Raw genomic sequence first — 23,987 nt, 5'->3', positions numbered from 1 at the left:
CCACCGTAGTTGGCGCAGCAGAAGATTATTATTTTTTAATTTTTAACACTAGGATGAGTATCCGTTTGATACAACGGATTTTCAGAAATAATGAAAAATAATAGCGTATTTGGGAAAGTCCACGTCAGACTGCATGACGTGAAAACGTTTTGATATCTGGTGGGGGGTCGGAGTTCAATATATTCTGATGATGTCATCGTCTGAAGATGGCTGAAGGGTGAGAGAGAAGTCGCAAAATACTTGTTGTTTTTTGTCTTATTTTATGTAATAGCGGTGTGATATTAAACTGAACTGATTCTTGTTGAATTGCCGGTCTCATAAGAGTTAATGTCGGTAATTTGTTGTTACTATGGCGATCTGCAGCTTTAGAAATGTGTTCAGGAAGTGGATTTGTTTACCAAAACATAGCAGTGATCGCTTTAGCTTAGCCTTGTTAGCTTAGTATTAAAACTGTTTAAATCTCCAAATCAAAACCACCAGACTTCACGCGTTCGTAGTTTCTACACCAATTACTCATATTCAGCCGTCGAAGTTGTAATAAATCGCCTTCCTTGACATCTAATCGTATATTTGTCTAACAGCTGACGCTGGCACAGACGTTATCTTGCTCAAGAGTGTTTGACAAATAGAAACACTGAGAATAGCCGCATTTAAACCATTTAAACACGCACATATTATTTAGTTTTTAAATAGATATCTGGTATTCTTGAAAATGTGTCTTCCACAGAGAAGGCTGGTGGGGAGGTTGGTTTCAGCAGAGCTATCAGGCCGTGAAAGACAAGGTAATCATTTCTCTATATTAACACAGTTAAAATAAATTAATGTTTTGTTTTTAGCTGATGCATCAGCCTCGACCTGTGTAGTTGTTTGCAGTATGAAACTGCATATTATTTCATGCAGTTATTCATTCTCTTCTGTCTCTGTCTGAACAAACGTGTTGCTCAACTTTGTGGGTATCTTTTTCTTTTGCTATCTTTTTTTTGGAAACTATTTGTACGACAAACTTGTTTTAGAGCTTGGCAAACATATTGTGATACTGACACCAACGTCACTTATTTAAGTTACTAATTGAAGGGAGTGACTATAGTTTAAAAATGTGAGATTCTGGGATACATAATGTCCTTTCATTTGCTGTCCGAGTATAGTCAATGAACATACAAATTAATTGCTTGCACACCACATTTGGAAGAACATGTCCCTGACAGAGACATTTGCTTCATCTCACAAACTCTGTGGCTATGATTGCTGAGCTAGGATGTTGGTATAAAGTTATGATGCGGTGAAATTGAAATTCTCTTGAACATTTTTGGGTACTTTACCAATTTTTTTTTAAACTTTTGAATATGTTTTGATATTGACTTTTAGTTTTTGACATCCAGTTTGAGCACAGAAGACTTGAGCCGAAACGATGCAAGTCTTTTTGTTATTGTAGGTTTTTTGTCCATCATCAGTATGGACTCCCTACTTGCCTCTACTATTTCCTTGACTTTTCTCAACTTTGTTTTCTGACCTAAGCTATTACTGTAACTAACTATGACAAAGCAATTATATGACTTTTTATTCTGTTTATCTGACTGCCCTGCAGTCATCTGAGGCCTTAGAATTCCTGAAGCGAGACCTGACAGAGTTCTCCACTGTGGTTCAGCATGACACGGCCTGCTCGATTGTGGCTACAGCCAATGCTGTCAAAAACAAGCTTGCTGTAAGTCTTTGTCATTTTGCCATAAAGAAAGGTGTTCAGATGAAGACTGACTGATGTTTCGTCACTTCCACTGCATCATGTATGTTTCTTTCCAGGTGGAAGGGTCTTCTGAGACAACAGAGAAGGTGAAGAAGAGCCTGTCTAGTTTCTTGGGGGTGATAACAGACACTCTTGCTCCACCTCCTGATAAAACCATTGATTGTGATGTCATCACGTTGGTGGCAACGTCAGCAGGAACCACAGAGGTTTATGACAGTTCTAAGGTCAGTATTGAATACTTGTAACAATAAATAAATAAACAAAACTGCAAAATGAGATTTTTAAAATTCTTTCTAAGACCGTGGCGTCCAAACTCAGCATGATTTAGTTCTTTCCCTGGTTTAACACACCTGAATCAAATGATGCTTTATTAGCAGGTCTTTGCAGAACTCTGACATGCTAGATGTAGACCTTTTCAATCAGTTGTATAGGAGCAGAAACTCATCTAAAACTGACCCTTGAGAACTGGAGCTGGACACCCATGTTCTAAGATATTTATGGTGGCATGACTATCTTAGAACATGATATTCTAAAAATTTTGTATTGATTTTTTTTTTTAAATCAATACAAAATCTGCAAAGTAAATGTGCAAAGCAGAGACTAAAAACCCAGTCAAAATGAACACTTACATCCAGTTGAGAATTTGTGGAAAGACTTGAAAACTGGTCTTTAAAGTAAAGGCATATCTGACAATGTTATTCCAGGTAAAGATGGTTCTTCAGCTTAATCAGTCAGGAGGCTGACTTGAAGTGATGGACAGCAGTGCTAAATCTGACATCACTTGTTAGAACTGATAAAAATCGATGGTGCAAGATCCGATGAGCTGGACGGGATTTCAGCAACATCTGTGACCATAAAACTTGACCAGTGTTAATAGAAGACGTGTGTGATGTGTAACACATTTTTTTAGCTTGACATTTTGTTTTCTGTGTTGATCTCTGAAGAAACATTATTTCATCATGGTTTTCCCTCCCTCTCTCTTTCTTACTCTCTTTCTCTCTGCACAGGGACACAAAACATTATGGTTTTCAGTTTCAGCAAGCATCTTGTAAAAACTTGTTTTAGGAGTTAGTGTGCCGTTACAGTAAATAAATAATGCCTATGAGGCTCGTATTGTTCTTCTGTTTCACTTGAACTTTTCTCTTCACTCTCCTGGCAGTATAATTTGATAGTACTCTCAAGTATATGGGTCAATAAAACACAAGGCAATAAAAAACCCCCAAAAAAAACAATGTGAAGTCTTGCTGCCAGAGGAGGTATTCCTCTGGGATCAGCCTCTAACCTGACAGCTGGGGTTTTAAAGACTTTTCTGAACATAACCTGCTTCTGTGCAGGTTTTCTGAGAAATTCCCCTGGAAAGCATTCAGCAGTATGCTTGTTGAGGGCATCTCTGGTTTTGATTTGTTTGTGAATGGACCAACAGTTGAAAGTGAACACATGATTTGTATGTGTGAATAAAACAACCATTGTTCAATAATTTATTTAAAAAAGTTTGGTGTCTTTTCCCGCAGGCGCGTCTCTACAGTTTGCAGGCTGACCCCGCCACATACTGCAATGAGCCTGATGGTGAGATGGAGATTAGTGAAGCAGTTTTTATGAGGCCTGGAACAATTTAGACTATTATTGTGGTCTAGTTTGTGGCTGATGTGCTTTGATATGTTCTTTGTAGAGAACAAAATCATTTTTTTAATTACATTTGCACCTGATTTTATATTTTAAATTTAAATGTTACAATAATATTGTCAAACATTTCTGGGTTTTGCGAAGCCAGTCTACATATCGGACATTATTTTCCTTACTGCAGGCCCTCCTGAGCAGTTTGAGTGCTGGCTGTCCAGTTTCAGTCTGGACGAGAAGAAAGGCGAAATATCAGAACTTTTGGTCAACAGTCCATCTATACGAGCTCTCTACACCAAAATGGTATTTCTTTTTAGTTCTCAACGTTTTGAAGTTCCTGCTCGTCTTTTTCTTTCTAAGCTATGCAATAAAATGTGTTTCTCTTTACTCCAGGTTCCAGCTGCCGTGTCCCATTCAGAATTCTGGCAGAGATATTTCTACAAGGTCTTCCAGCTGGATCAGGTAAACTGCCATGTTTATTTGAAAATATAGAAGAAATACAGTGAATGAAATAAATGCAGTTGGCTTCTAAGACGGAAATATGCTAGTGAGGTATTTGTCATGGCTTACTGATGAACTATGTGTACAATATGGTGGTAAGATATGTCAAGTGCTCATAAACAGAACCAGTGATTGTGTGTTTTGTGATGGTTTCAGCTGCTTGAGGCTTGATGTTTACCTGTTTTTCTATGTGTTTTTTATTTATTTATTTTTTGTAGCAATATGGGATAATTTTTTCTGGAACGAAGGCCAGCCATTCATTTTAGTAGAATGTGTTGAGTGACATCTGCTGGAGAGTTCTGGAATTGCCCAGGATTTTCAGGAATTTGAACATAGAAGCCCTCCTTGATTTTTGTGGTTTATTCATTTTGGGTTAATCTGAACACCGCTGTTGACATATGATGCTTTCTTCCCTTTGATCAGGACAACATGTGTAAAAGTCAGTTAAAAAGGACATTTTTCCTCAAAGCTGTTGCAGTTCTGTGTGGAAGCACTTGCACACCTAGAATAAAAGTGTGACCTAAGATTTTGAAAATGGCTTAGCATATAATAAAAAAAATTTAAAAAAATTGCCACTAAAGCCTTGTGGGCGAAGACACAGTTTGACAGAGCTTGAGGAACTCTTAGATTTAGAAATAAATAAATAAATGAGCGCTGGGGAAAAACTTTTAATAGACCTGTAAAATATCACCAACATCAAAATCATCAACATTTAGAGCAATAAAATATAAATTGTTCTTTGGTGTGTTCAGGAGGAGGCGAGGAGAGTGGCCCTGAAGCAAAGAGCAGAGCAAAGTGCTCACATAGAGACCCTCGGATGGGAGGAGGAGGAGGAAGGTATGCAGGCAACAAACATCTGTCAGCTTTCATGTAAACCCTTTCACTGACTGTGTTCTCCGGTGTTTCTGATCACATTTCAGATGATTTTATTGGAGCTGCTTCACCATCTCATCCTCCCTTCACATCCCCATCAGACTCCAACCCCTCCTCCGGCCCTACAGTTCCCACTGAGACCACCCTGGTGAGCCCTGCCCTTTCTCCGAGCGAAGAGCCCAACACCACCCTCTCAGTCAGCAGTGACAGCATCAGCCTGCCGACGCAGGTGGAGGTGCAGCTTCCGCCCGCCGCCTCAGAGCTCACCAACAAACTGAACGAAGCAACGTTGGAGGACGTCGTCGACAACAAACCAGAGGAGCAGAAGACGGGAAGGAGTGACTCGCATCCAGAGGCTCATGGGGAGCCATCTGCTGCAACATCAATGCGTAGTTCTGCTTCTAAGCAACCAGAGGTGGTGAAAGAAGAGGGGCCGCAAGACCTGAGAGTGTTTGAGCTCAACTCCGACAGCGGAAAGTCAACACCCTCCAACAACGGCAAGAAAGGTACAACGCCATGTTACTGCTTGCCTGGTACTGAGAACTTCATAGGTTTAGAAGCTTCTTATTGTTGGGCTTTTGTCCTCCAGGCTCTAGCACAGATGTGAGCGAGGACTGGGAGAAGGACTTTGACCTTGACATGACAGAAGAAGAAGTGCAACTGGCTCTGTCTAAAATAGAGGATACTGGAGAGGTAAGTCTGGAAGGAGTACCTGGAGAGAACCCACATATGCACATGGAGAATAAGAAAACTCAGTGAAGAAAGAACCCAGGCTGGGACTAGAACGCAACTTGCAGCCCTCTACAAAACTCATAATCTATGAAATTAGTACAAAAAACAATTTAATGCTGTAAAGCAGTCATAGGAGGACAAAATACACTAAGTAACAGAAAAATGAAATGATTCAAATAAGGAGGTCCTAAGAATGCATTTATCATTTAAAAAAATCACACCAGCTGGTTTAAGCGCAACTAAAATTTATTAGTTATCAAGATCTATACAGGCAGGGAGAAAAAATACATTTATCCTTGTATGTGTTTAAATTAACACTCTGTAAACTGCCAACTTGGAGGAGGTGGTTCACTTAAAGGATAACAAGTTGTAACTGTATTATGTTAGATAAATATTCAGGAGGTTGGGGATATTTTTTTTTTTTAGCTGTGAAGACTGTACTAGAGCCTCAGCAGCATGTTTATGTCGAGTCAGTGTTTTCTGTGTTTCCTTTACTCTGTCAGGATTATTTTCCAGTATTTCTGCTCTGAAATGAAAATGTTAAAAAAAAAAAATAAAATGACTTTGTCTGGATTAGAGCATAAATCTATGTCCTACAAAACTTATGCACTACTGCAGTGTTTTTCATTGAAAAAAAGTGCATTTGTCAGTGCAAATATCTTTTTTTTTTTCCTACAATACATAACTGTTGTAATGTCCTAAATTGAAGTGCAAATATTTGTAATGTTTTATAAGATAACATCATTGAATTCCATCTCATGTTTCTGAATTTTTTCATCTGAAATAATCCAGAATATGAACAAATATTCATTCTTTCATTTTGATTCTCTTGAACTAATCAGCTTGCAGCTGCAATAATAAGAATTGCACTTGATAAAAGTAGCTACACTTTAATTCTATTTTAGCTGTAATGTATGATGTGGAGTATCTGATAAAAATAGCATAACTTTAACATATTTTTTGATTAAAAACTGTTAACCACTATATTAAAAAAACAAAAACACTGTTAAACAAGTCTCCTGTCATTTTAACAAGTCTGCAGAGAGATTTAAAATAAAATAAAAATTATGTAATAAAGAAAAATAATAATAAAAATTAATAACTGTATAAATATATAAAATCCATCCATCCATCCATTTTCTAACACCCTTGTCCCTAGTGGGGGATGAAAGGTGCTGGTGCCTATTTCCAGCTACGTTCCGGGTGAGAGGCGGGGTCACCCTGGACAGGTCACCAGTCTGTCGCAGGACAACACAGACAGACAGGACAAACATTTATGAAACTAATGTTTACAATTTGTAATGTTCACATATGTACATACATATTTTACAACAGGGTAAAGAACTTCTACTGACAGCATAATCACTTCATCTCCAAATGGGACAAAAGGCTCAGCAGATAAAAACAGAACAATTATGCTTGTGTACAAACAAGAAGTCTCACTTTAACATAAACTGTAGGTCTCTATCTGGTGCATTTTTTGTTCTTTATTGTGAGTAGAGGATCCAGAATTTTTTCTCAAAAAGGAGTTACACTATTTCTTGATAAAACTACTGAAGTAAAAGTCAAAATTACAGTGTAGTAAAACTACAGGAAGTAACTTCTCATAGTTGGCATTCTTGTATTTACTGATGATGTAAAGGTAAAAATCAGATTGACTGCTTTGTCTTGTATTGTTAATATTCAAAGAAAAGAACATCTAAAACCTTCAGAACAGATGGAGAAATATTCATCGGGACTACGTAACTTCTTACACTGCCCAGCAATAGTTGATCAACTTCATGATGACAAAACCAACCACCAGATGGCGCTGTTGCGCCATCCAGTACTCCTCAGTCAGAACTTGCCACTCCTTTTCTTTCAGCAGCATCCATCTCACATCTTATTAGCCACAATATTCCTCTCTCATAATTTGTTGTTACAGTTTCCACATTTCTATAAGGAATCGCTTAATTTATTACCTTGTCTTGCTGGATCAAGGGAAAGATTTGGGAATGTGTTGTGTGGATGTGTATCTGGAGGCATCAGATGGGTAAAATGTAGGTCACGGTGGACGGACACCTGTGCAGCTGGCTGCCTCTGCAACATGGATGCTGCTGGTAAAAATGGCTACTGTCTGAGTATGTCTGTCTGGTTTTTGTTTTTGTTTTCTTTTTTGCAGAATAAATGTGGAGGGTGGCGTTTTCACCCCCCAAACACAGTGACTAATAAGAAAATTATTGAAATGTTTATTTCTTTCAGTAATTAAATTTGAAATTATATAGGTTTATTACACATACTCTGATCTATGTTATTATGTTAATTTTGATGATTATGAGTATGTCTTAGTTATTCAAAAATTCAAACTTTACATGCAACCATATAAAAAAGAACTTATTGCAGAGATGTTATGTTATTGCCTACACAGTTATAGAGACAAGACTGTTGAATGTTTACAGATTGCTGTGTCTAAGCAGTAGAAGGAAAAGTGCAGAAAACAACTATTTCAGTTTTTAAATTGAACTACTAAGATAAAGTAACTTTCAATGCGATTACCAAATTTAATAAAAAAATTGACTGCTAAACCCATCAACTTATTTGGCAACATTGTTTGCGAATATAATCACCTCCATAAGTTTTATCAAATTAGCTGCCATACATCTGCAGATATTTTGCCCCAACAGTTTTATTAAAATTTTGGTACATTTGTGAAGAAAGTATTAGCTTAAAACCTACTTGAAGAGTTGTCAGGGCATATTGTCTGCAGGCTTCACCAATGAAAACAAGATTTTTAGGTTGCGATTTGGCTATTTCAATACCTGCGTGGCATCTACACTAACCAGTTCGGCTTTATCCTAAAATGTAGAACTTTTGGTCTTGTCAAATCATATACCAAACTAAAAATTGTATACCAGGTCCAATTAAGCTGAACTGAGTTTCCTTTTTTTTTTTTTATTAATGACTGTGCACTCAGTCAGTTAAAATCAAGGCAAATCCAAGAGAACTTCTGATAAGTGGAGAATCTGTGAGAGAAAGATCCGAAACACCAACCCAACAACGTATTTAATGGACAGAACAAATATTTCATCTGTAGAAAGTACAGCACCTAGTTTTCAGCAGACTGAAATTTCAGCTTTGGAATATTTAAGATTTTTAAATAAATTTTATGTTTCCAGGAAATGAAAACATTGTTTTCTCTTGTTGAATTGAAATCTGAAATAATTTAACTTTCCAATCATATTTTGATTTATTGAAATGCACCGGTAAGAATCTTAACGGTTGTGTTCAAAAGAGCCTCTTCTTGTGGCATCTTCTTACATTGTTAATCTTAATGCTTGTCTTTCATGCTTGTGCCTGCCTGCTAATGGCTTGCGCACATGCTGCCCTACGCGGACCCCAAATAACCAAACACCATATACGTTACATTCTTCCTTACTCTGTTCCCACTCTGAGGTCTTAGTCAGCAGAAAGGATGTAAAGGAATTTCCTGTCGTAGCCCAATGCTCCCTGCTGCCGGCTGTGTGTATGTGTGTTTTACATTAGCACCGAATCCCTCCAATGTCAAGTACAGACCATTTCACACAGGACAGACAGTAAAAAGGAGGGAGGCTAATCAGACTGTTGAGAGAAATACTTCTCCCCTGAGGATCCTTACAGCTCCTCTCGCTCCCTCCTCCCCCCCTTTAATCCATCCTTGACCGAACTCTTCCTGCCTCTTCTTTCGTCCCTGTGTCCACATACAGTCAAAGATGCAAATCGAGTTGTGATCCTAAAAAAAATAATAAATAAATAAATAAATGCATGCACAATTACGGAGTCAGGGTGAGGTCATTGTCACCAAAGCGAGCATTATTCTTGACACCCTGAAGGGAGAAACCCTGTAACCCTTCTGCCTTTCAGAACGCACAAAAGAGCCCCTCTGAGGGAGGAGGAAAGCTATGGAATGTGTTACCAGGGTTTTCTATGGAACAGGTCCCCAAATTCAAATCTAACTCAGACGGCCTACATGTCTGGTGATTACTTTGTATATTCTCTATGTACTGAATTCTCCTTAAGCAATTTTAATGTCACACAGGAGCTAAAGTCAAGTGTAAATCCATAGTTTTGAGCCATAAAGCGTGGGTGCATCTTTAAGAGTACTGGGGAAAATGAATAAAAAAATAAGAAACTTCTGAAATGCTCTTGAGATGCCTCAGGATTTTTCCATGACAAACCCATCGCCTTTCCCAACGCAGAGCAGTGGGAACTGGCTACTTTGTTTGTCTGGGAAGAATGCAGGGTTTAGCCCAGGAGGGGACGGCTGGGGGAAAAGCATGATAACTCCCACTCCCATTCAGATTTATGGTGAAGACAGAGGGGCTCCTCTTGATGTACGTCAAGGGACCGGCAGAGTGCCGCCCCCTCTGTTCCGGGCCAGCCAAAGCAAATGTTTAGCTGAATAAACCCCTGGCCATTCCTTACACCCCTGGCTCTTTGTCTTCCTCTTGTCCATGTCTCTTTCTGCTCCATCGTAAGGGAAAGCGGGCTGCAGTCCTCTATGGATTGCAACATGGTGGTGGCATTTTTATTTCAGTATACGTTTTGTGTCGAGAGGTTGAGTGTGAGAGGTTCGGTGTCTCTTTTTCTTTTTTGATAAAAAAGAATATAGAAATCAGAAAATTTCTTTTAAAAAACAACAAAAAATATATGTAAGACAGATGAGTTTTTATATGTAGCCATTGTATTTTTGAAACTTTACATTTATCTGCATCAAGTTCTAGCTGTACCTCATCAAATGTTTAAAAATCCTCCAAGTGAGCCTGACAGAAGTGTGAACAGAGCTCAACTTGAACTGTTTTCAGTTTGCCATTAATTTCTTTCTTTCTTTCCCTCTAAACATTCCTTTTTACCAGCTTGTTCTACATCCTGTCTTTTCATTACTGCCTCATTTATTCTTTTATCCGGTCTTCCTGTTACTGCTCTGGTACACCTAAGACCCTATTCATCTTCCCCCTTTATGGGTTCCCATTTTCACTCCCTGGTCTGACCAGACAGGCTCCCTCTAACTCATCCAAACTGAGGTCTGCAATTAAAGCCCAGATTGTTTTACAGTGATTCCACTTAGTTCTTTATCATTATGAAAACACACAAAGAAAAGATCAAACCTTTTCTGTGAGATGAACATGAGGACATCAGATTTGACCTTTCCTTACTTTAACTGCTTTTCTCCAGGTCATGCCAAAATGTCTTTGCCAAACTTATAGGTTATTATTATTTACTGGCTGTTTAATATGATGCAAGTCTCACATTAGAGGAAGTTTATGTCTGACTGGTTGCTCAACCCTCTAGTGACAACTTTTATTTCCCAGAGTCACATGCTGCCTACAGGAGGGAGCTGAGATTCGAAAAGAGTGAATCAGAGAACTCACTTAGGGCAGAAAAACCCCCCATTTAATTACTGTCATTAATAAATGAATAACAATTGATTTCTTAATAATTTGAACATCCAAATCTGTACAAAACTTCCCTGTGGCAGTAATTATATTATAAAATTAATGGTGTTTCACTTAGTGTCTTTTTTGTTTACTTATTTGTGTCTCTTTACATTATTCAAGGCATTAGGTAATATATATTTATGTGATTAATAATTAAATTTATTACACCGATTACCTCTCCCAGTGGAACAGTTAAAGCCTTCATTCTAATGTTGCCATTAAATAAATGTCATTCTTAAGAAATACACAGAAATCTCCTTGCACAAAGAAAATCTCAGGAATTCACCCATCTGACTCATTTTGAGTTTATGAGACGTCAGTGTTTTCAGCATAAATCATGCTTCTTTAAAGCTGATTAGATACTTGCAGCATCTAGAAAGAATTCACTGCCAGACAAGGCAAGAAATGATATGTTGATGAGTGTGTTGGGCTAAAAATTCAGAAGATGTATGCCTACCATAATCTATGGACAATGCAAGAAAACTATGGTTTCTGTAAAAGCTATTTTGCTAAGATGTTCTTGAATATACTTTAAATCATCAGTGAAGTTCCGTCACCTTTTTCTTTTTTTTACCCAATGAACAACATTTTTATTTAACTTCTAACTCCATTAATTTGAACCTATAACAAATTAATGTTTTGTTTTTTAATTTAAGGGTTACTTAATGTTAAACTGGAACAGTAAACAAAAGTGCACTCTCTGGAAAACGTTAGAAAACATATCATAGCATTGACATATAAATGGCCCTTGCAGTACCACAGTTTGGAATAAAGTATTTCTTTATATTTAATCTAATTTATTCTTTCAGCCTTACAGTGACAGTATGTTAAGCCTGTGAATTTACTGTCACAAATTGAAAAACGACCACCCTTAAAATAAGTACAGCTTCAAATCTTATTATATTAAGAATAACTTAGTTAATGAAAGATATGTCTGTGAAAACCTACCAAAGGGTGTTTAGCGTTTTAAACACCCTTTAAAATGCTAATTTGTTGAATGCAGGCTAAATGCAAGTTTTTTTCTATAACAAGAAAGAAAGAACAAGTCAAACTAATCCTAATCCTAGTCTCCTACTGTGTCCTATTCCAACCACTGCACTGAAAGTCATACGTAGACCTCAGCTCTGTCATGGGGGGAAAAAGTGACTGGACTGTCTGTATTCAGGCTCCTGATACTGCCTGATCCATCAAAGCTGCTGATTCTGGCACTGAGACTGGCAGCTTCTCCCCCTCCAAAAAAAAACAAAAAAACAAAAAACCTCTGCGTCTGTCCCAATCCAGGAGATCTGATTGACACTGTGTGAGTGCCATCTGCCCGAGGACAAGATTACATAGTGCACTGGGCCAAGAAATCCTCCAGATTAAATATGAAATATAGGGCAGGAAGGGCTGTGTCTAGATTTAGTTGTGCCATGTTGTCCTATCCACGTTCGTGCACCTGAAAGATTGCTGTAGGCAAATACATGTTTGGACTTTTCTTCAGTTGTCCTATTGATTATTATTCCAAACGGAATTCCAGTCTTGTTCTTTTTCAGCTTGAATCAATGCAATTCACTTTTGTCTTATTTGTATAATTAACTAGTTGGTTGGTTAAACTGCAGGAAAAACAGGAAGCTAATCGACAAAAGCAGAGAGTGAGCAAAAACAACTTGAAACAAAATTTGTTACTATAGAAACTGTGCCTTTCCCCCCTGCTTCAGTTGAATTAGAGTTGCACATTTAACAGCAGGAAAAAAATTACCACTTGTTTTGTTTTCTGTGAATTTCTTGTGGTGTGGAAAGTACTAAACTCAACTTATTCAAAATAACAAGATTTTCTCCCTGACTAAAAAACACTATTCTTTGACACTAATCAAGGTCTATTTTAATAAATTGCAGAATGTTGAACAGCTCAGATTTTTAAAAGATTCACCTTTGTGTTTTTTTTCTAAGTGAATATATGAAAGCGCTAACCAGCTTCCAAAGAAAATGCTTTTTTTTTTTTTGGTCGTCAAAGAAGCACAGTTTTTTTTTTGTTTGAAATGGTAGATATCTTCTCAAGCGTAACCGTTATAGTCATGGCTCTGTAGCTCATCACATGACTGGGGTTATAACTCAGGGAGTGTGTTTTTTTTCTTCCAAATCAGGTTTAATCTTATTTAGGAATTAGTTCTTGCTGATAGCCATTAGGCTGTGGTTGTCTTCAGCAACTCTTAAAAAAACAAAAACAAAAACAAACAAACAAAAAACAGCACAAAAAACAGCAACTTTACAGAAACCTTTAAAATCTGTCAGGCCCAAACAGGTTCAACTTGAGTCATTTAATAACAGTAACAAGACGAACTCTGAATATCTCATTTACAGCCGTTTTTCTTTTTGAAAACATCAAACGCCTCCCACATTAGTTCATCATTTCATGCTGAAAAGGTGATTTGCAGCTTGTAGTCGGCGTCAGAGCTCGATCTCAGGGGGGAGCTTAGGAAAAGGTCCAGATGGATTTTCTTCTCCTCTGGCAGACAGAATTAGGCAGAAGATTGCAATTTTTTCTGAAAGGTGTTATTGATGCTTTATGGTTACCTTTTGAATAGAGTTTCTGCATTATTTGTGTGTTCTTGGTGTTTGAGTCTTATGTGACCTTCTTGTACCCCTCAATTAAACCCTATAAGCAAGAATAAGGATTTGACTCCCACACCGTCAAAGATTAAAAGCCTTCCTAATGTGCTGTGTAGATGGACACTTGGTCCTGACATAACATTTGCTCTCAGTGTTCAGAAACAAAGAGGTGAGCGAGTTGTAAAAAAAAAGCCTGGACGATGGAGGACTTGAATGTAGTGCTGTTCTGTTGCAAGGGGACATGTGCCATCATTACTCACAGCTTAAAAAGCCGTTTAAGACAGCTTCTATACTCACTATGGGCCAACCCACCCACTCATTCCAGCTACAGGCCAAGGAAGGGCTGGGGCGTGGACTGTCTTTAGAGACTATATTAACAGTATTGGACAACTTGGCTGTAGTCTCTGACAATCCCTTGCTGTGTTATTGTAAACATTCTTGAGCAAAGTTCTCTTAGACAAATCTACACTACAGTGTAAAAGTTTAAACTATCCCAAGTTTTTTCTTTTTTGTTAAAGAGACTTTCATGTAGTCTTTAAAAACGTTTTCGATTTTTCTTTAGACTTTTTGAAGGTCTGAAAAAGGTCTGTATGCTCAGAAGCAAGAATCATTCCAAGACTTTATCATATTATGCCTTAAAGAAATGTTTAAACTCCCATACCTTTTTAACATTTGTCCATAAACCTCAATTTATTTGAATGGAATTATGCTTTGTATAGCCACGTTTTGCTGCAACTGCTGCTGCTGCAATTGTTAGGTTTGTTAGCTTTCTAACAAATAAAAATGCATTAGTCTAAATAATTCTAATGTAGCTCTGGATGTATGTTTAGTGCTGTCTTGCAGGAAGGTGAACCTCAATCCTAGCCTGAAGTCTCATGCCACCTTAACCAGGGCTGTCTCATTGACTCTGACCGTCACTGTCTGATGAACAAAAGCTTTCCTTGTTTCATAGGATAGATTATATCTTCACTATGATTTGTGTTAGTTTTTCACTACATTTTCTGTTTTGCATGCCTGACCTGGGCGTCTTTCTCCACATGTTTACTTTGACGATCTTGTGGCATGTAGAAAACTGCAAACAAGACTATAACCCAAAGTTTCATGAGTTTTGGCTGTTTGCAGCTCCTCTAGATGTACAACAGGTCCCTTAACTTCTCTTTTTAATGCTATCCTTGCACGGTCTCTCATTATATGTATATGTCTTGGAAAGCTTACTGTTGTGCCATAGTAATTCTACTTTGTGATAATTAATTTAACATTTAGTTATTTGTCTTTTTCATTCACCTGTTTGTTGTGTTCCATGTTCTTCAGAACGCTGTTTGTTCTCTAATTCTCTCTAACAATTATTTGTGACCAACACAAAATAACTGTATTTTTACTGAGATTAAATTATACACATGCTTAATAACTGGGATGCTAATGAAGGCGGTTGGTGGTAGGGGATTTTTTTTTTAGTGGTATCAGAGTTAAAGAGGTTGAATATAAGTGCACACTATTCATACTTTTATTTGGGAAAATCTTTGTGTCTCTCATCTTCTACTATTCAATTATACTCTAATTTCCATCTATCCATTGTTTCTACCTGCCTGTCCTTGCAGGGTTGCATGGAGCTAGTGCCTATCTTTACCTGTCATTGGGGAGACCCAGCTTAGTTGCTCCAATCCTTCCAGCTCTGTACTAGTATTGAGAAATAGAGATGAGGCAAGGCAGTCCAAGGAGAAACATGTGGCCAGCTGGCTCTTGCAGGTCCAGCTGATGTCTAATGGAAAACATGGGCTCTTAAGTCAGCTTGAAATTTTCATTCACATTTGAGGGAATCCAGATATCAAAGATGAGTTCAGAGTTGTTCCAAATACCAAAGCCAAGGCTTTGATTCAAGGACAAAGAGCAGGCTAAGAGATGAGCATCCCTTTTTTTTTTTTTTACTCAGGCAAGCAAATCTATGAAGGGGCGTGACCAAAAAGACATGCTTCAGGGTGAAATAAAACTTTGATTTCTCAGTTTTGTCATTGTGTTGGTCATGCAAGAATTCATTCCAGGTGGCTACTATTCCAAATGGAAAAAGAGGAGGACAGAAATTAGTTGAGGGAGGCTCTAATATAAAACATATGTTAGTTAAAGATGCGGTCAGAGGGGAAGTTTGCCTTTACCATAATTCAATGATTTTTGTGTGAGCCTGAAAAATATAATGGATTTTTTTCCCTTGCACCATCCCACATTCAATCGTGTGGTCTCGAGAGGCTCCGACCCCTAAAACAGTTTTTGTTTCGCCCCGATGTAAATACTTCCATATGTGACGAGAATGCGTTAAAGAGCAGCCTCAGCCACGGCTTGGATGTCCAACAAAACATCTGTGATAACTCCTAATCCAAGTTTTCAATATGCATGCAGAGCTGCACACATGGGGATGGATATTTTCAGAGTGAGGAGAGCAAACAGGGGAGAGGGGCGCAGTAAAGGGGGGAGGAAGTGCTGGAATGAAAAGTGTCTTGTCGACAAAAGGGAAATATCTGAGGTTTGGCAAGAAACCAGAGTTTGGGGTGTGGAAGTTTATTGTGATGTTCTGCTTTGGAACTGAAGCCCTCACACTGTTTTTTTGCTGTTGAGCATCAAGACTTCAGCAATGTAAAACAGTTGAGGAGCATTGAGGCTGAGGTTTTTGCTGAGAAGACTAATTTGGCTTTTAGTGTTGTGGTTGTAGTGTAAAACATGAACTGTGTGAGAGGTGTTTTGATGTTTTGTGCAGCAATTCTGCCTGTGGACTCGAATACAGTCGATGTTTGCAGTGGGAGTCTAAGAGGGTGGATCTTTAGACAGGGACCAGCAGGTGACAGATTGATGAATAAGATTAAAAATTTATCAGGTTTGATTTTGGTCTCTAGTCTTGGAAGCCATAGAGATGGTCACATTGACAAACCAATTTTAACCCTTTAAAGTACAGTGAATCTTAATTGTTCATCTTAATGACCAAACATAATGTCCCTGTTCCTCTTTAGGTAACTCTTGAGCTCAGTCAAATACTCCTTGCCATTTTCTAAAGAAGAGCTACATTGTCTTGCACAAGTATTTGCACCCCCTAAAATTTATATTTTGTCATGTTATAACCAAAAATGTTTGTGTTTCATTGAACTTGCATAACATAGACCACCTTCAGTTGGTGCAAAATACAGTAGAAATGAAAGGAAAATGGTTTTCAAAATATTTGACTACTAATACAAACCTGAAACGTGTACCTTGCATTTGGAATAATAATTTGTCTTTCACATAAAATGCATAACATTTTTAATTGTTTAATAAAATGTGAATGACATGTTTTGCTGCAGGATGTAGAAGAAGGAAAGAGTGAAGGGATGAAAAACACGGAAGGAAAAGGAAAATTTAATGCATCAGTCTTACAGATGATGTTGCAGATTTACAGCTTTTATGTGCTGCAGCATTCTGGGAATGGGGTATTGAAGGTGCCTCAGGTAAGAGTGTGTATGTGTTTTCATTTAAGATAAACTGGCCCTCAACCTCTCAGGGGGCCCCCATCATCCATCTGGTGATGTCAGCTGTGAGTGTGTTTATATGTCTGCAGATTTGAGTGCTGAAACTCACTCTATTGGTTATTCCTTCTAGAAAGCCCCTTTGGGGAGTACAGAAGGAGGTTACTGGTTGACAGCTCGAAGGATTATACTTTTCAGCTCTCCTTTGCCCTGTACCCATTAGTTGTAGCGTGTTCATGGGTGTACCATACCATACGTAGAAAAGGATTGCTGCTCAAAACACTTTGAGAGACCCCACCCATATCCAGCAGGAACCCGAAACTTCCCAAAACAGGGAAAGAAGGAGATGAAAAGCAAAAGAAAGAATTAGTGAAGGAGACAGTTAGAGGCCCTGAGTGCCAGAGGTATCATTACCTTCCCATTTTATTTGATGAAACCCATTTGGCTGGATTAGTTTCACACTCTCAGTAGGACCCTGAGGTAATAAGGAGCCTCCAATCAGGATTAGCTAGCGTCAGAAAACTGAGTGATGAAGAAGTAGAAAAAACTCCTTGCTCCGCCTCATCCCTACAAAGGGATACCGCTTCTTTTTGCACAGTAATGGGGCGCAGGAGCTCTCATGTCAGGAGTGGCAAATGTGTGCATGTAATGTGAGAAAATGTATGTGCAGTGAAAGCCAGCCAAATTGCCAGTCTTAATGACAATGAAGAACGATCATTGGGCTTGCCAGATTTGGAGGGGACATTAAATCTAAGAATGAAAACCACTAGGTAATGAGTTTTTGTAGCAGTGTGTATTTTTGACTGTATATATTAATGAGTGTGTGTTTGTGTTCACACCTCTGGGCTCTGTCATCTTTGCTCCTAATTATCTGAAGCATAAATCAACTGAATTTGTGTTGCCAAGGCAGCATGCAGTAGGTCGGGCACCGGAGCGTGGATGGGCTATTTCATTAACCTTTTAAAGACTTGGTATTTATTCCAATGGCAGTACTATGAATATAAATTTGTAATTCTGGGAAGGTATAAATGGCTAAGTAAAACGTCTGGGGAACAACACCCACACGATGAAAAACATGCATACTTCTCTTTTGTGTGGTCTCTTTTTTCAGATTTGTTGATTTGTGGAGATGTGAACATCCATGTAGTGGTGGGTTTGTCACTTTAATACAGACTACACTGATTCAGTCAACATTTCATTGCACAAATTATTCATGGTACCCAAGAAGTGAATACCACTGCCTCTAGAAACTTCCAAGTGTCTCTTTGCTGAAGGGGAAAACTAGTTGAAAGATTCATTGGAGTCATGACAACATAACGGCTCTTACAGAAAGACAACGCCTTAATGCCCTTGGACTTTTTCACCTAACAACCACAAACTCAAATGTATGTTTTTGGAATTTTATATCACAGACCAAAAACAATGTGGAGTATAACTGTGAAGTAGGAATATTCTTTTTTTGTGAATAATAATCTGAGGAAATGCTATGATTGACTGCGTTGAGGATAATACTCTTTATTTATAATACTCTATTGGTATATAGTGTACAGTGTGCTATACCACTGTTTCATAAGGCACCCTAAGTGACTAGCAAATTCTTAGCCAAATTAATTAGACAGAAAGTTCAAGACAGTTTCAAGCATTTAGTATCTGGAGTTGAGTGAAGCACAGTATTGCATTAGATGTTATTGCTGGGCCATTTGCACAGTATTTGAGTCGCTGTTATACATGGTGTGAATAACCTACATGTTATGATGTTTCAATATGCACAATTGTGGTCAACATAAGAAATCCGCTTTAGGATAAAAGCTGAGTCAATGTCAACTATTCACTGTGATGTCATAGAAACACATGAGAGAAGTTGTCACAGCAACTTATAGGATTTATTATCTATTTTCACTGCAAACAACAACTAGCACAGAAATCTGTTATGCAGTGTAGAAAGAACCAAAAACATGAGATTATCCCAGGGTTCTTTGGCAGCAGCAGAGCAGAGTGGGGATCTTCTGACTTCTTTTTTTCCTGAACACCAGCTGGTACTGATATTGGTGAATTTTTTCACCTTAAACAGCTGCACCTAGATGTCAAATTAATAACGGTGAGCACAATTTTGCATACTGGAGCATTAAAAATTAAACTGATTATAAATAAATCACTTTTTTTTCTGGGGTATATAACAGGGCGATTGAATTGCAATGTTCGGTGTGAACTTCAGGATGAATTGTCTCTACTGTGGTAGAGACCAATGGGGATCCTTAAATAAACAAATAAACTTTTGATTTAGGGTGCAGTTAAATTCAGCACAGCCACCTGCTCCCTCTTTGCGCAGCAGGCTGCTCTGGTGAGTCTGGCAGTACCTCTCTGAGTTTGAGGGACGACATAAAAACAACAACAGGGATGGTCTCTGTCAGATTCTCAGACTGCAGCTTGAAGTATGTTTCCAGATGTGTTCAATGTTTTAATAAGAGTGTGAAGATGCCAGGTTAGATGTCTGAATGTGCAAGATGATGATGATCATGTTGAAAATCAGTTGGATGGACCAACTGGGAGCCTTGCCAGGTTTGCAGTACCCCTTTAGTAAATTAGTTACGCATTGTTTGTGGAATTAGAACTATCTGGCATTCCCCATCCGCTTCCTCATGTTTTTTTCTTCTGGGAAAAATCAGTTTTGTCACAAGACTTTGTGCTAGTCGACATGAAGCGGAAAAAGTTGTTGCAGACCATAGAATCAATAGTCTAAAAGTTGGTGCAAGCCTTACTATGACCCATTATGGCATAGTTGCTTATGAAGCCCAGCTTCGTTAGAAATCAAATCATGTATTCTAAAGTGTTAAATTCATTCCAAGGATAGGAACATTAATTTTCTAAAGCTCCATGTTTTCTTTCACTTTTGAAGCAAAATCCAGATATTCAATAGAGTCAAAAGGGTTTAACAGTAGAGCCATTCCCATACTGGTGTGTTATAATGACGCTGGAATCCCATTTGGGAGTCTATAGATCTTTGGTGGACTTTGCATTTTTAAAAAGGCCACCAAAAAGTAAACATTGCTTCTGGCAAAAGACAACATTCCCAAAACAGCTGACACAACTCATCTGTTGCGCAGACTTTGTCTCCTGTAGTTATTTACATCTACAACACATTTGCTCAACACCTGCCTAATGTTATCTTCCTTTCAAATGTGCAGGTTGAGCTGCCGCTCTATCTGCATGTTAGTCATCAGTGCAGTTGAATCTAAAACACAACATATGAGGTTAAAAGACAGTTTGAAGTGCATCCATTAGAACAGATAAAACTCACAAAATAAAGACAGATTCTCGATTAATTTGATTTGGACCTGCAAATTTTCCTTAAAAGATTATTTGAAAGAATATTTCCCAACTTTCAGTGTGAGGACTAATTATTATTTCCAGATTATTTATTTTCAGATTATCTCCAGTGCTAATGCATAGGTTACATTCAACATACATGCACACATACGTATATATATATCCACAAAAATGTGAAGTATTACAGGAAAAAACCTTCTTTTGTGGAAAAATGCTCAATCTGAATCAAATGCCATCTTTGTGCAGAAATGCCCCAGGACTGGGGCAACAGAAAAAGGTCTCTTTGTTTACAAGGTTCATGGATATTTTAGCTACAATTGGATGGTTAAAAAGAACATTCCTGAGATGCCTCAGCAGTGTCTGTAAACCGGGGTAATTCAATTGTGCCTCATGATTTCTTCGTGAGTAATCTACAAATGGGCACTCAGTGAAAACAGATTGGCACTCTGGCCTGTTGAGCTCGGGATGACGGGAGAGGGGAGTGTATGTGGTGGAGAACAATGAATTTGTGGTGGGAAGAAAATGGCAACACAACTTAAAAAAAAAGAAATCACAGTAACAATCCTTGCACATTTACAATTTACAATATCATGAGCACTGAACCAATGGTTTATTGTATAATGTAAAAAACACTTCAAAACAGAATATAAGTGACACCATTACAACCATATGTTAACTGACAAGAACATGTATCATTGTCAGTATTTTAATATAGTGATTTCATCACTTCAAGTGTAAGAGTACACTTAAAACCTTTTACTGCCTATATTTATTAACAATTTCTTAAAAAGCAAATAATTTCATAGATTATCATAATATAGCACATACAGGTGATTTACATGTGTTTATGATGCAAATTGGTAACTTTAGATAAATGGGCATATAAGGGAATTGACTTAGAAATGTAAGTGTAAAGGCAGAAGCCTTTTAGTGATATTTGTCCCTTTCAGGCACTGATGAGTCTGTTTTCTGTGAGGTTGTCTGCTCCTCTTATCCAGCCTTTGCTTTTTGTTTTCATACACCTTCAGGTTCACTCTTACTGTGTACGTTGCCTGAAGACATAGGTGCTTTAAAGACATAGGTCACATCACCTCCAGGGTGCACTAATGGGTTTTCATCTCGTTTCTTTCAGGTCCCTCAACTAAAACATTGTGAAACAAGCTGGCCTCTTCAGTTTCATGCTGCAACTTAAAAAAAATCTTTCTACAACAACAAAAGTTAGCAAGCTTTCCTTTTAAATTTAACAGCTAAACTGGTGCTGATTTACAAGTAGAAAAAACTATTGGGGTTTACAAGATACACTGCACAAACGTCTTGAATCATCCCCATTTGCTTCATATGTTCCTCCTGATAAGATAGATGTTTTTTATAATCTTGTTGGATTTCTTGTATTCCGAAAAGCTGTTGACCTGTGGTTTTCCTGCATTCATTTTTAAGCTTTTCTTTCAACCTTGACTGCATATATTTTGCTTATTTATCTTAATGAGTACCTGACCATTTTTAAAATATTTTTGATTTGAAAAGCAACTTATAAATAAAACTATTCCAACTAAATTCCTGCTCTTTAGAAGCAGATTTTTGAAGATATATGTGGTTTAAAATGCATCATCATATGTGTGTGCTGTACTGTACAAAGTATTGACGGTCTGAATCTGGTAAATTGCATGAAAGCCTTTTGCTGGGTTTAGAGTGACAGAGGATGGGCAATTTAATCATCCAGCTCTTAGAATTAATTTGGTGTTCCTTGACGTCTTGGTCTGGCATTTAGAGCTGTCTGGCACAGCAGGCTCACAGTTTGCCTCTGGAGGACCCATCTTTGAGCTTGGATCAAATCAAATTACAAGACCTGCAGCACCGTTAGACTAAAGCATATCAGCCTAACTGAAGGAATGATACTTTACATGTATTTATTGATCACCCAGTTACATTCTAACACCTCCGATTGACATTTATCAGTCCAGGAATCCTCTTTGTATCAATAATGTTGTTGCCATAATATTCACATCACAAAATCATAGAGACTTGAAGCTGTGCATGGCTGAAAGTGGGACAGGCTCTCCCTCAGTTTGGAGAGAAATTCACTAACATGATGGCGCCTTAACTTCTACTGTTTAATGCTTAAGTCTTTGGAAAAAGTCTTGATATTTCCATGATGTGACACAAGGAATGCATTTGTTTTTGAGGTGTTAATTTTAAATACAATTAATTCAAGTGAAATTTTTTAAAGACATAATAATCTTACTGTATGTAAACTTCTATAATTGGAGGAAGCAAAAAATAAATTCTCTCCCTCATTACTCTGGTGTTGAGCAAATATAAATAATTTTAGTTGTCCTAATTAATCAATAGGGAATGCTGTGGCTAATTTAATACCAGACAGGCAGTAAAAAACTGTGTTTCATGTGCTGAATGCATATTTCTCGTTTTAAGCGCAGAAACATCGTCTCAACGTGACCATCCTGGCAACAGAGCCAGCCTGAATGTCAGGGGAGCGGGCGACGGTGCCAGGTGTCTGATTATGACGGAGCGAACAGACGACATGTTGAGAAACAATGCAATTATCTCCTGCGTCATCTCACCAGGAGAGGAGCTGTGAGGGTGGAGTACGGATGGTGTTCGTCATCTGTCGTGTCTGCTGCATCCGTCAATTTGGTAATAGCTGCTTCCCTCAGGAGATTGGCTGTCATGTTTTGAGGTGGTGGAGGTGAGGCAGAAACGCAGCTGGACCGGATTGATTGTAAGATAATGAATTTAATGACAAAAAACCAGATCTCAGGGAGCAGGACGACGGAGTAACGAGATGTAGACGTGACGAGGATCCGACCAACACACGGAGACACAGGTGACATTAAATACACATGAGGTAATCAGGAAACGAGACACACCTGGGAACTAATCACGGGGAGACAGGACAACACAGAGACTCAGACACACAGGAAAACTAGAAATAAATACACAGAAAAACACAGAACACAACAGTACCCCCCCCTTAACGGGCGGCTCCCAGACGCCCAAAAACTGAAACACAACAAGGGTGGGTGGAGGGGAGTTGGACGGGGGGCCAGAGTCTATGGAAAAAACGAAAAACAACCTATCAAATAGGCGGAGACACTAGGGTCCAAAGTCCAAAAAACAAAAACAAAACAAACCGAACTGGGTGGGCGGAAACACAGGAAGGCGGGAACCACGGAGGAGGTCAGGGGGCCGACCTCGGCGCAGGAGGCGGGAACCACGGAGGCTGTCCGGCGGCCGTCCGCGGCGCAGGAGGCGGGAACCACGGAGGCTGTCCGGCGGCCGTCCGCGGCGCAGGAGGCGGGAACCACGGAGGCTGTCCGGCGGCCGTCCGCGGCGCAGGAGGCGGGAACCACGGAGGCTGTCCGGCGGCCGTCCGCGGCGCAGGAGGCGGGAACCACGGAGGCTGTCCGGCGGCCGTCCGCGGCGACGAGGAGCACAAGGAGTCTCTGGACTGATCCTGGGGGGCTCTGGACTGGCACTGGGAAGGAGCTCGGGACTGGCACTGGGAAGGAGCTCGGGACTGGCACTGGGAAGGAGCTCGGGACTGGCACTGGGAAGGAGCTCGACTGGCACTGGGAAGGAGCTCGACTGGCACTGGGAAGGAGCTCGGGACTGGCACTGGGAAGGAGCTCGGGACTGGCACTGGGAAGG

At 38.9% G+C, this 23,987-nt stretch overlaps 1 protein-coding gene across 2 annotated transcripts; it reads left to right on the top strand.

Moving 5' to 3' along the window:
* Nucleotides 1-22,837, top strand: bsdc1 (BSD domain containing 1). 2 transcript variants are annotated; one of them, XM_044141960.1, is made up of 11 exons: nucleotides 1-217; nucleotides 728-782; nucleotides 1,586-1,702; nucleotides 1,798-1,965; nucleotides 3,253-3,307; nucleotides 3,546-3,661; nucleotides 3,752-3,820; nucleotides 4,612-4,696; nucleotides 4,780-5,238; nucleotides 5,322-5,425; nucleotides 22,752-22,837. In XM_044141960.1, the coding sequence occupies exons 1-11, from the start codon at nucleotides 207-209 to the stop codon at nucleotides 22,773-22,775; spliced, it is 1,263 nt and encodes a 420-aa protein (XP_043997895.1). In that variant the 5' UTR covers nucleotides 1-206; the 3' UTR covers nucleotides 22,776-22,837. The 2 variants fall into 2 exon arrangements, with proteins under 2 accessions (XP_043997895.1, XP_043997894.1); XM_044141959.1 differs by having other exon boundaries at nucleotides 22,757-22,816.
* The last annotated feature ends 1,150 nt before the right edge of the window (nucleotides 22,838-23,987 follow it).

The sequence above is a fragment of the Gambusia affinis genome, linkage group LG16 (assembly GCF_019740435.1).
Source record: "Gambusia affinis linkage group LG16, SWU_Gaff_1.0, whole genome shotgun sequence".
NCBI lineage: Eukaryota > Metazoa > Chordata > Actinopteri > Cyprinodontiformes > Poeciliidae > Gambusia > Gambusia affinis.
The sequence above is the reverse complement of the archived record's forward strand: the minus strand, read 5'-3'. Positions and strand labels throughout refer to the sequence as shown.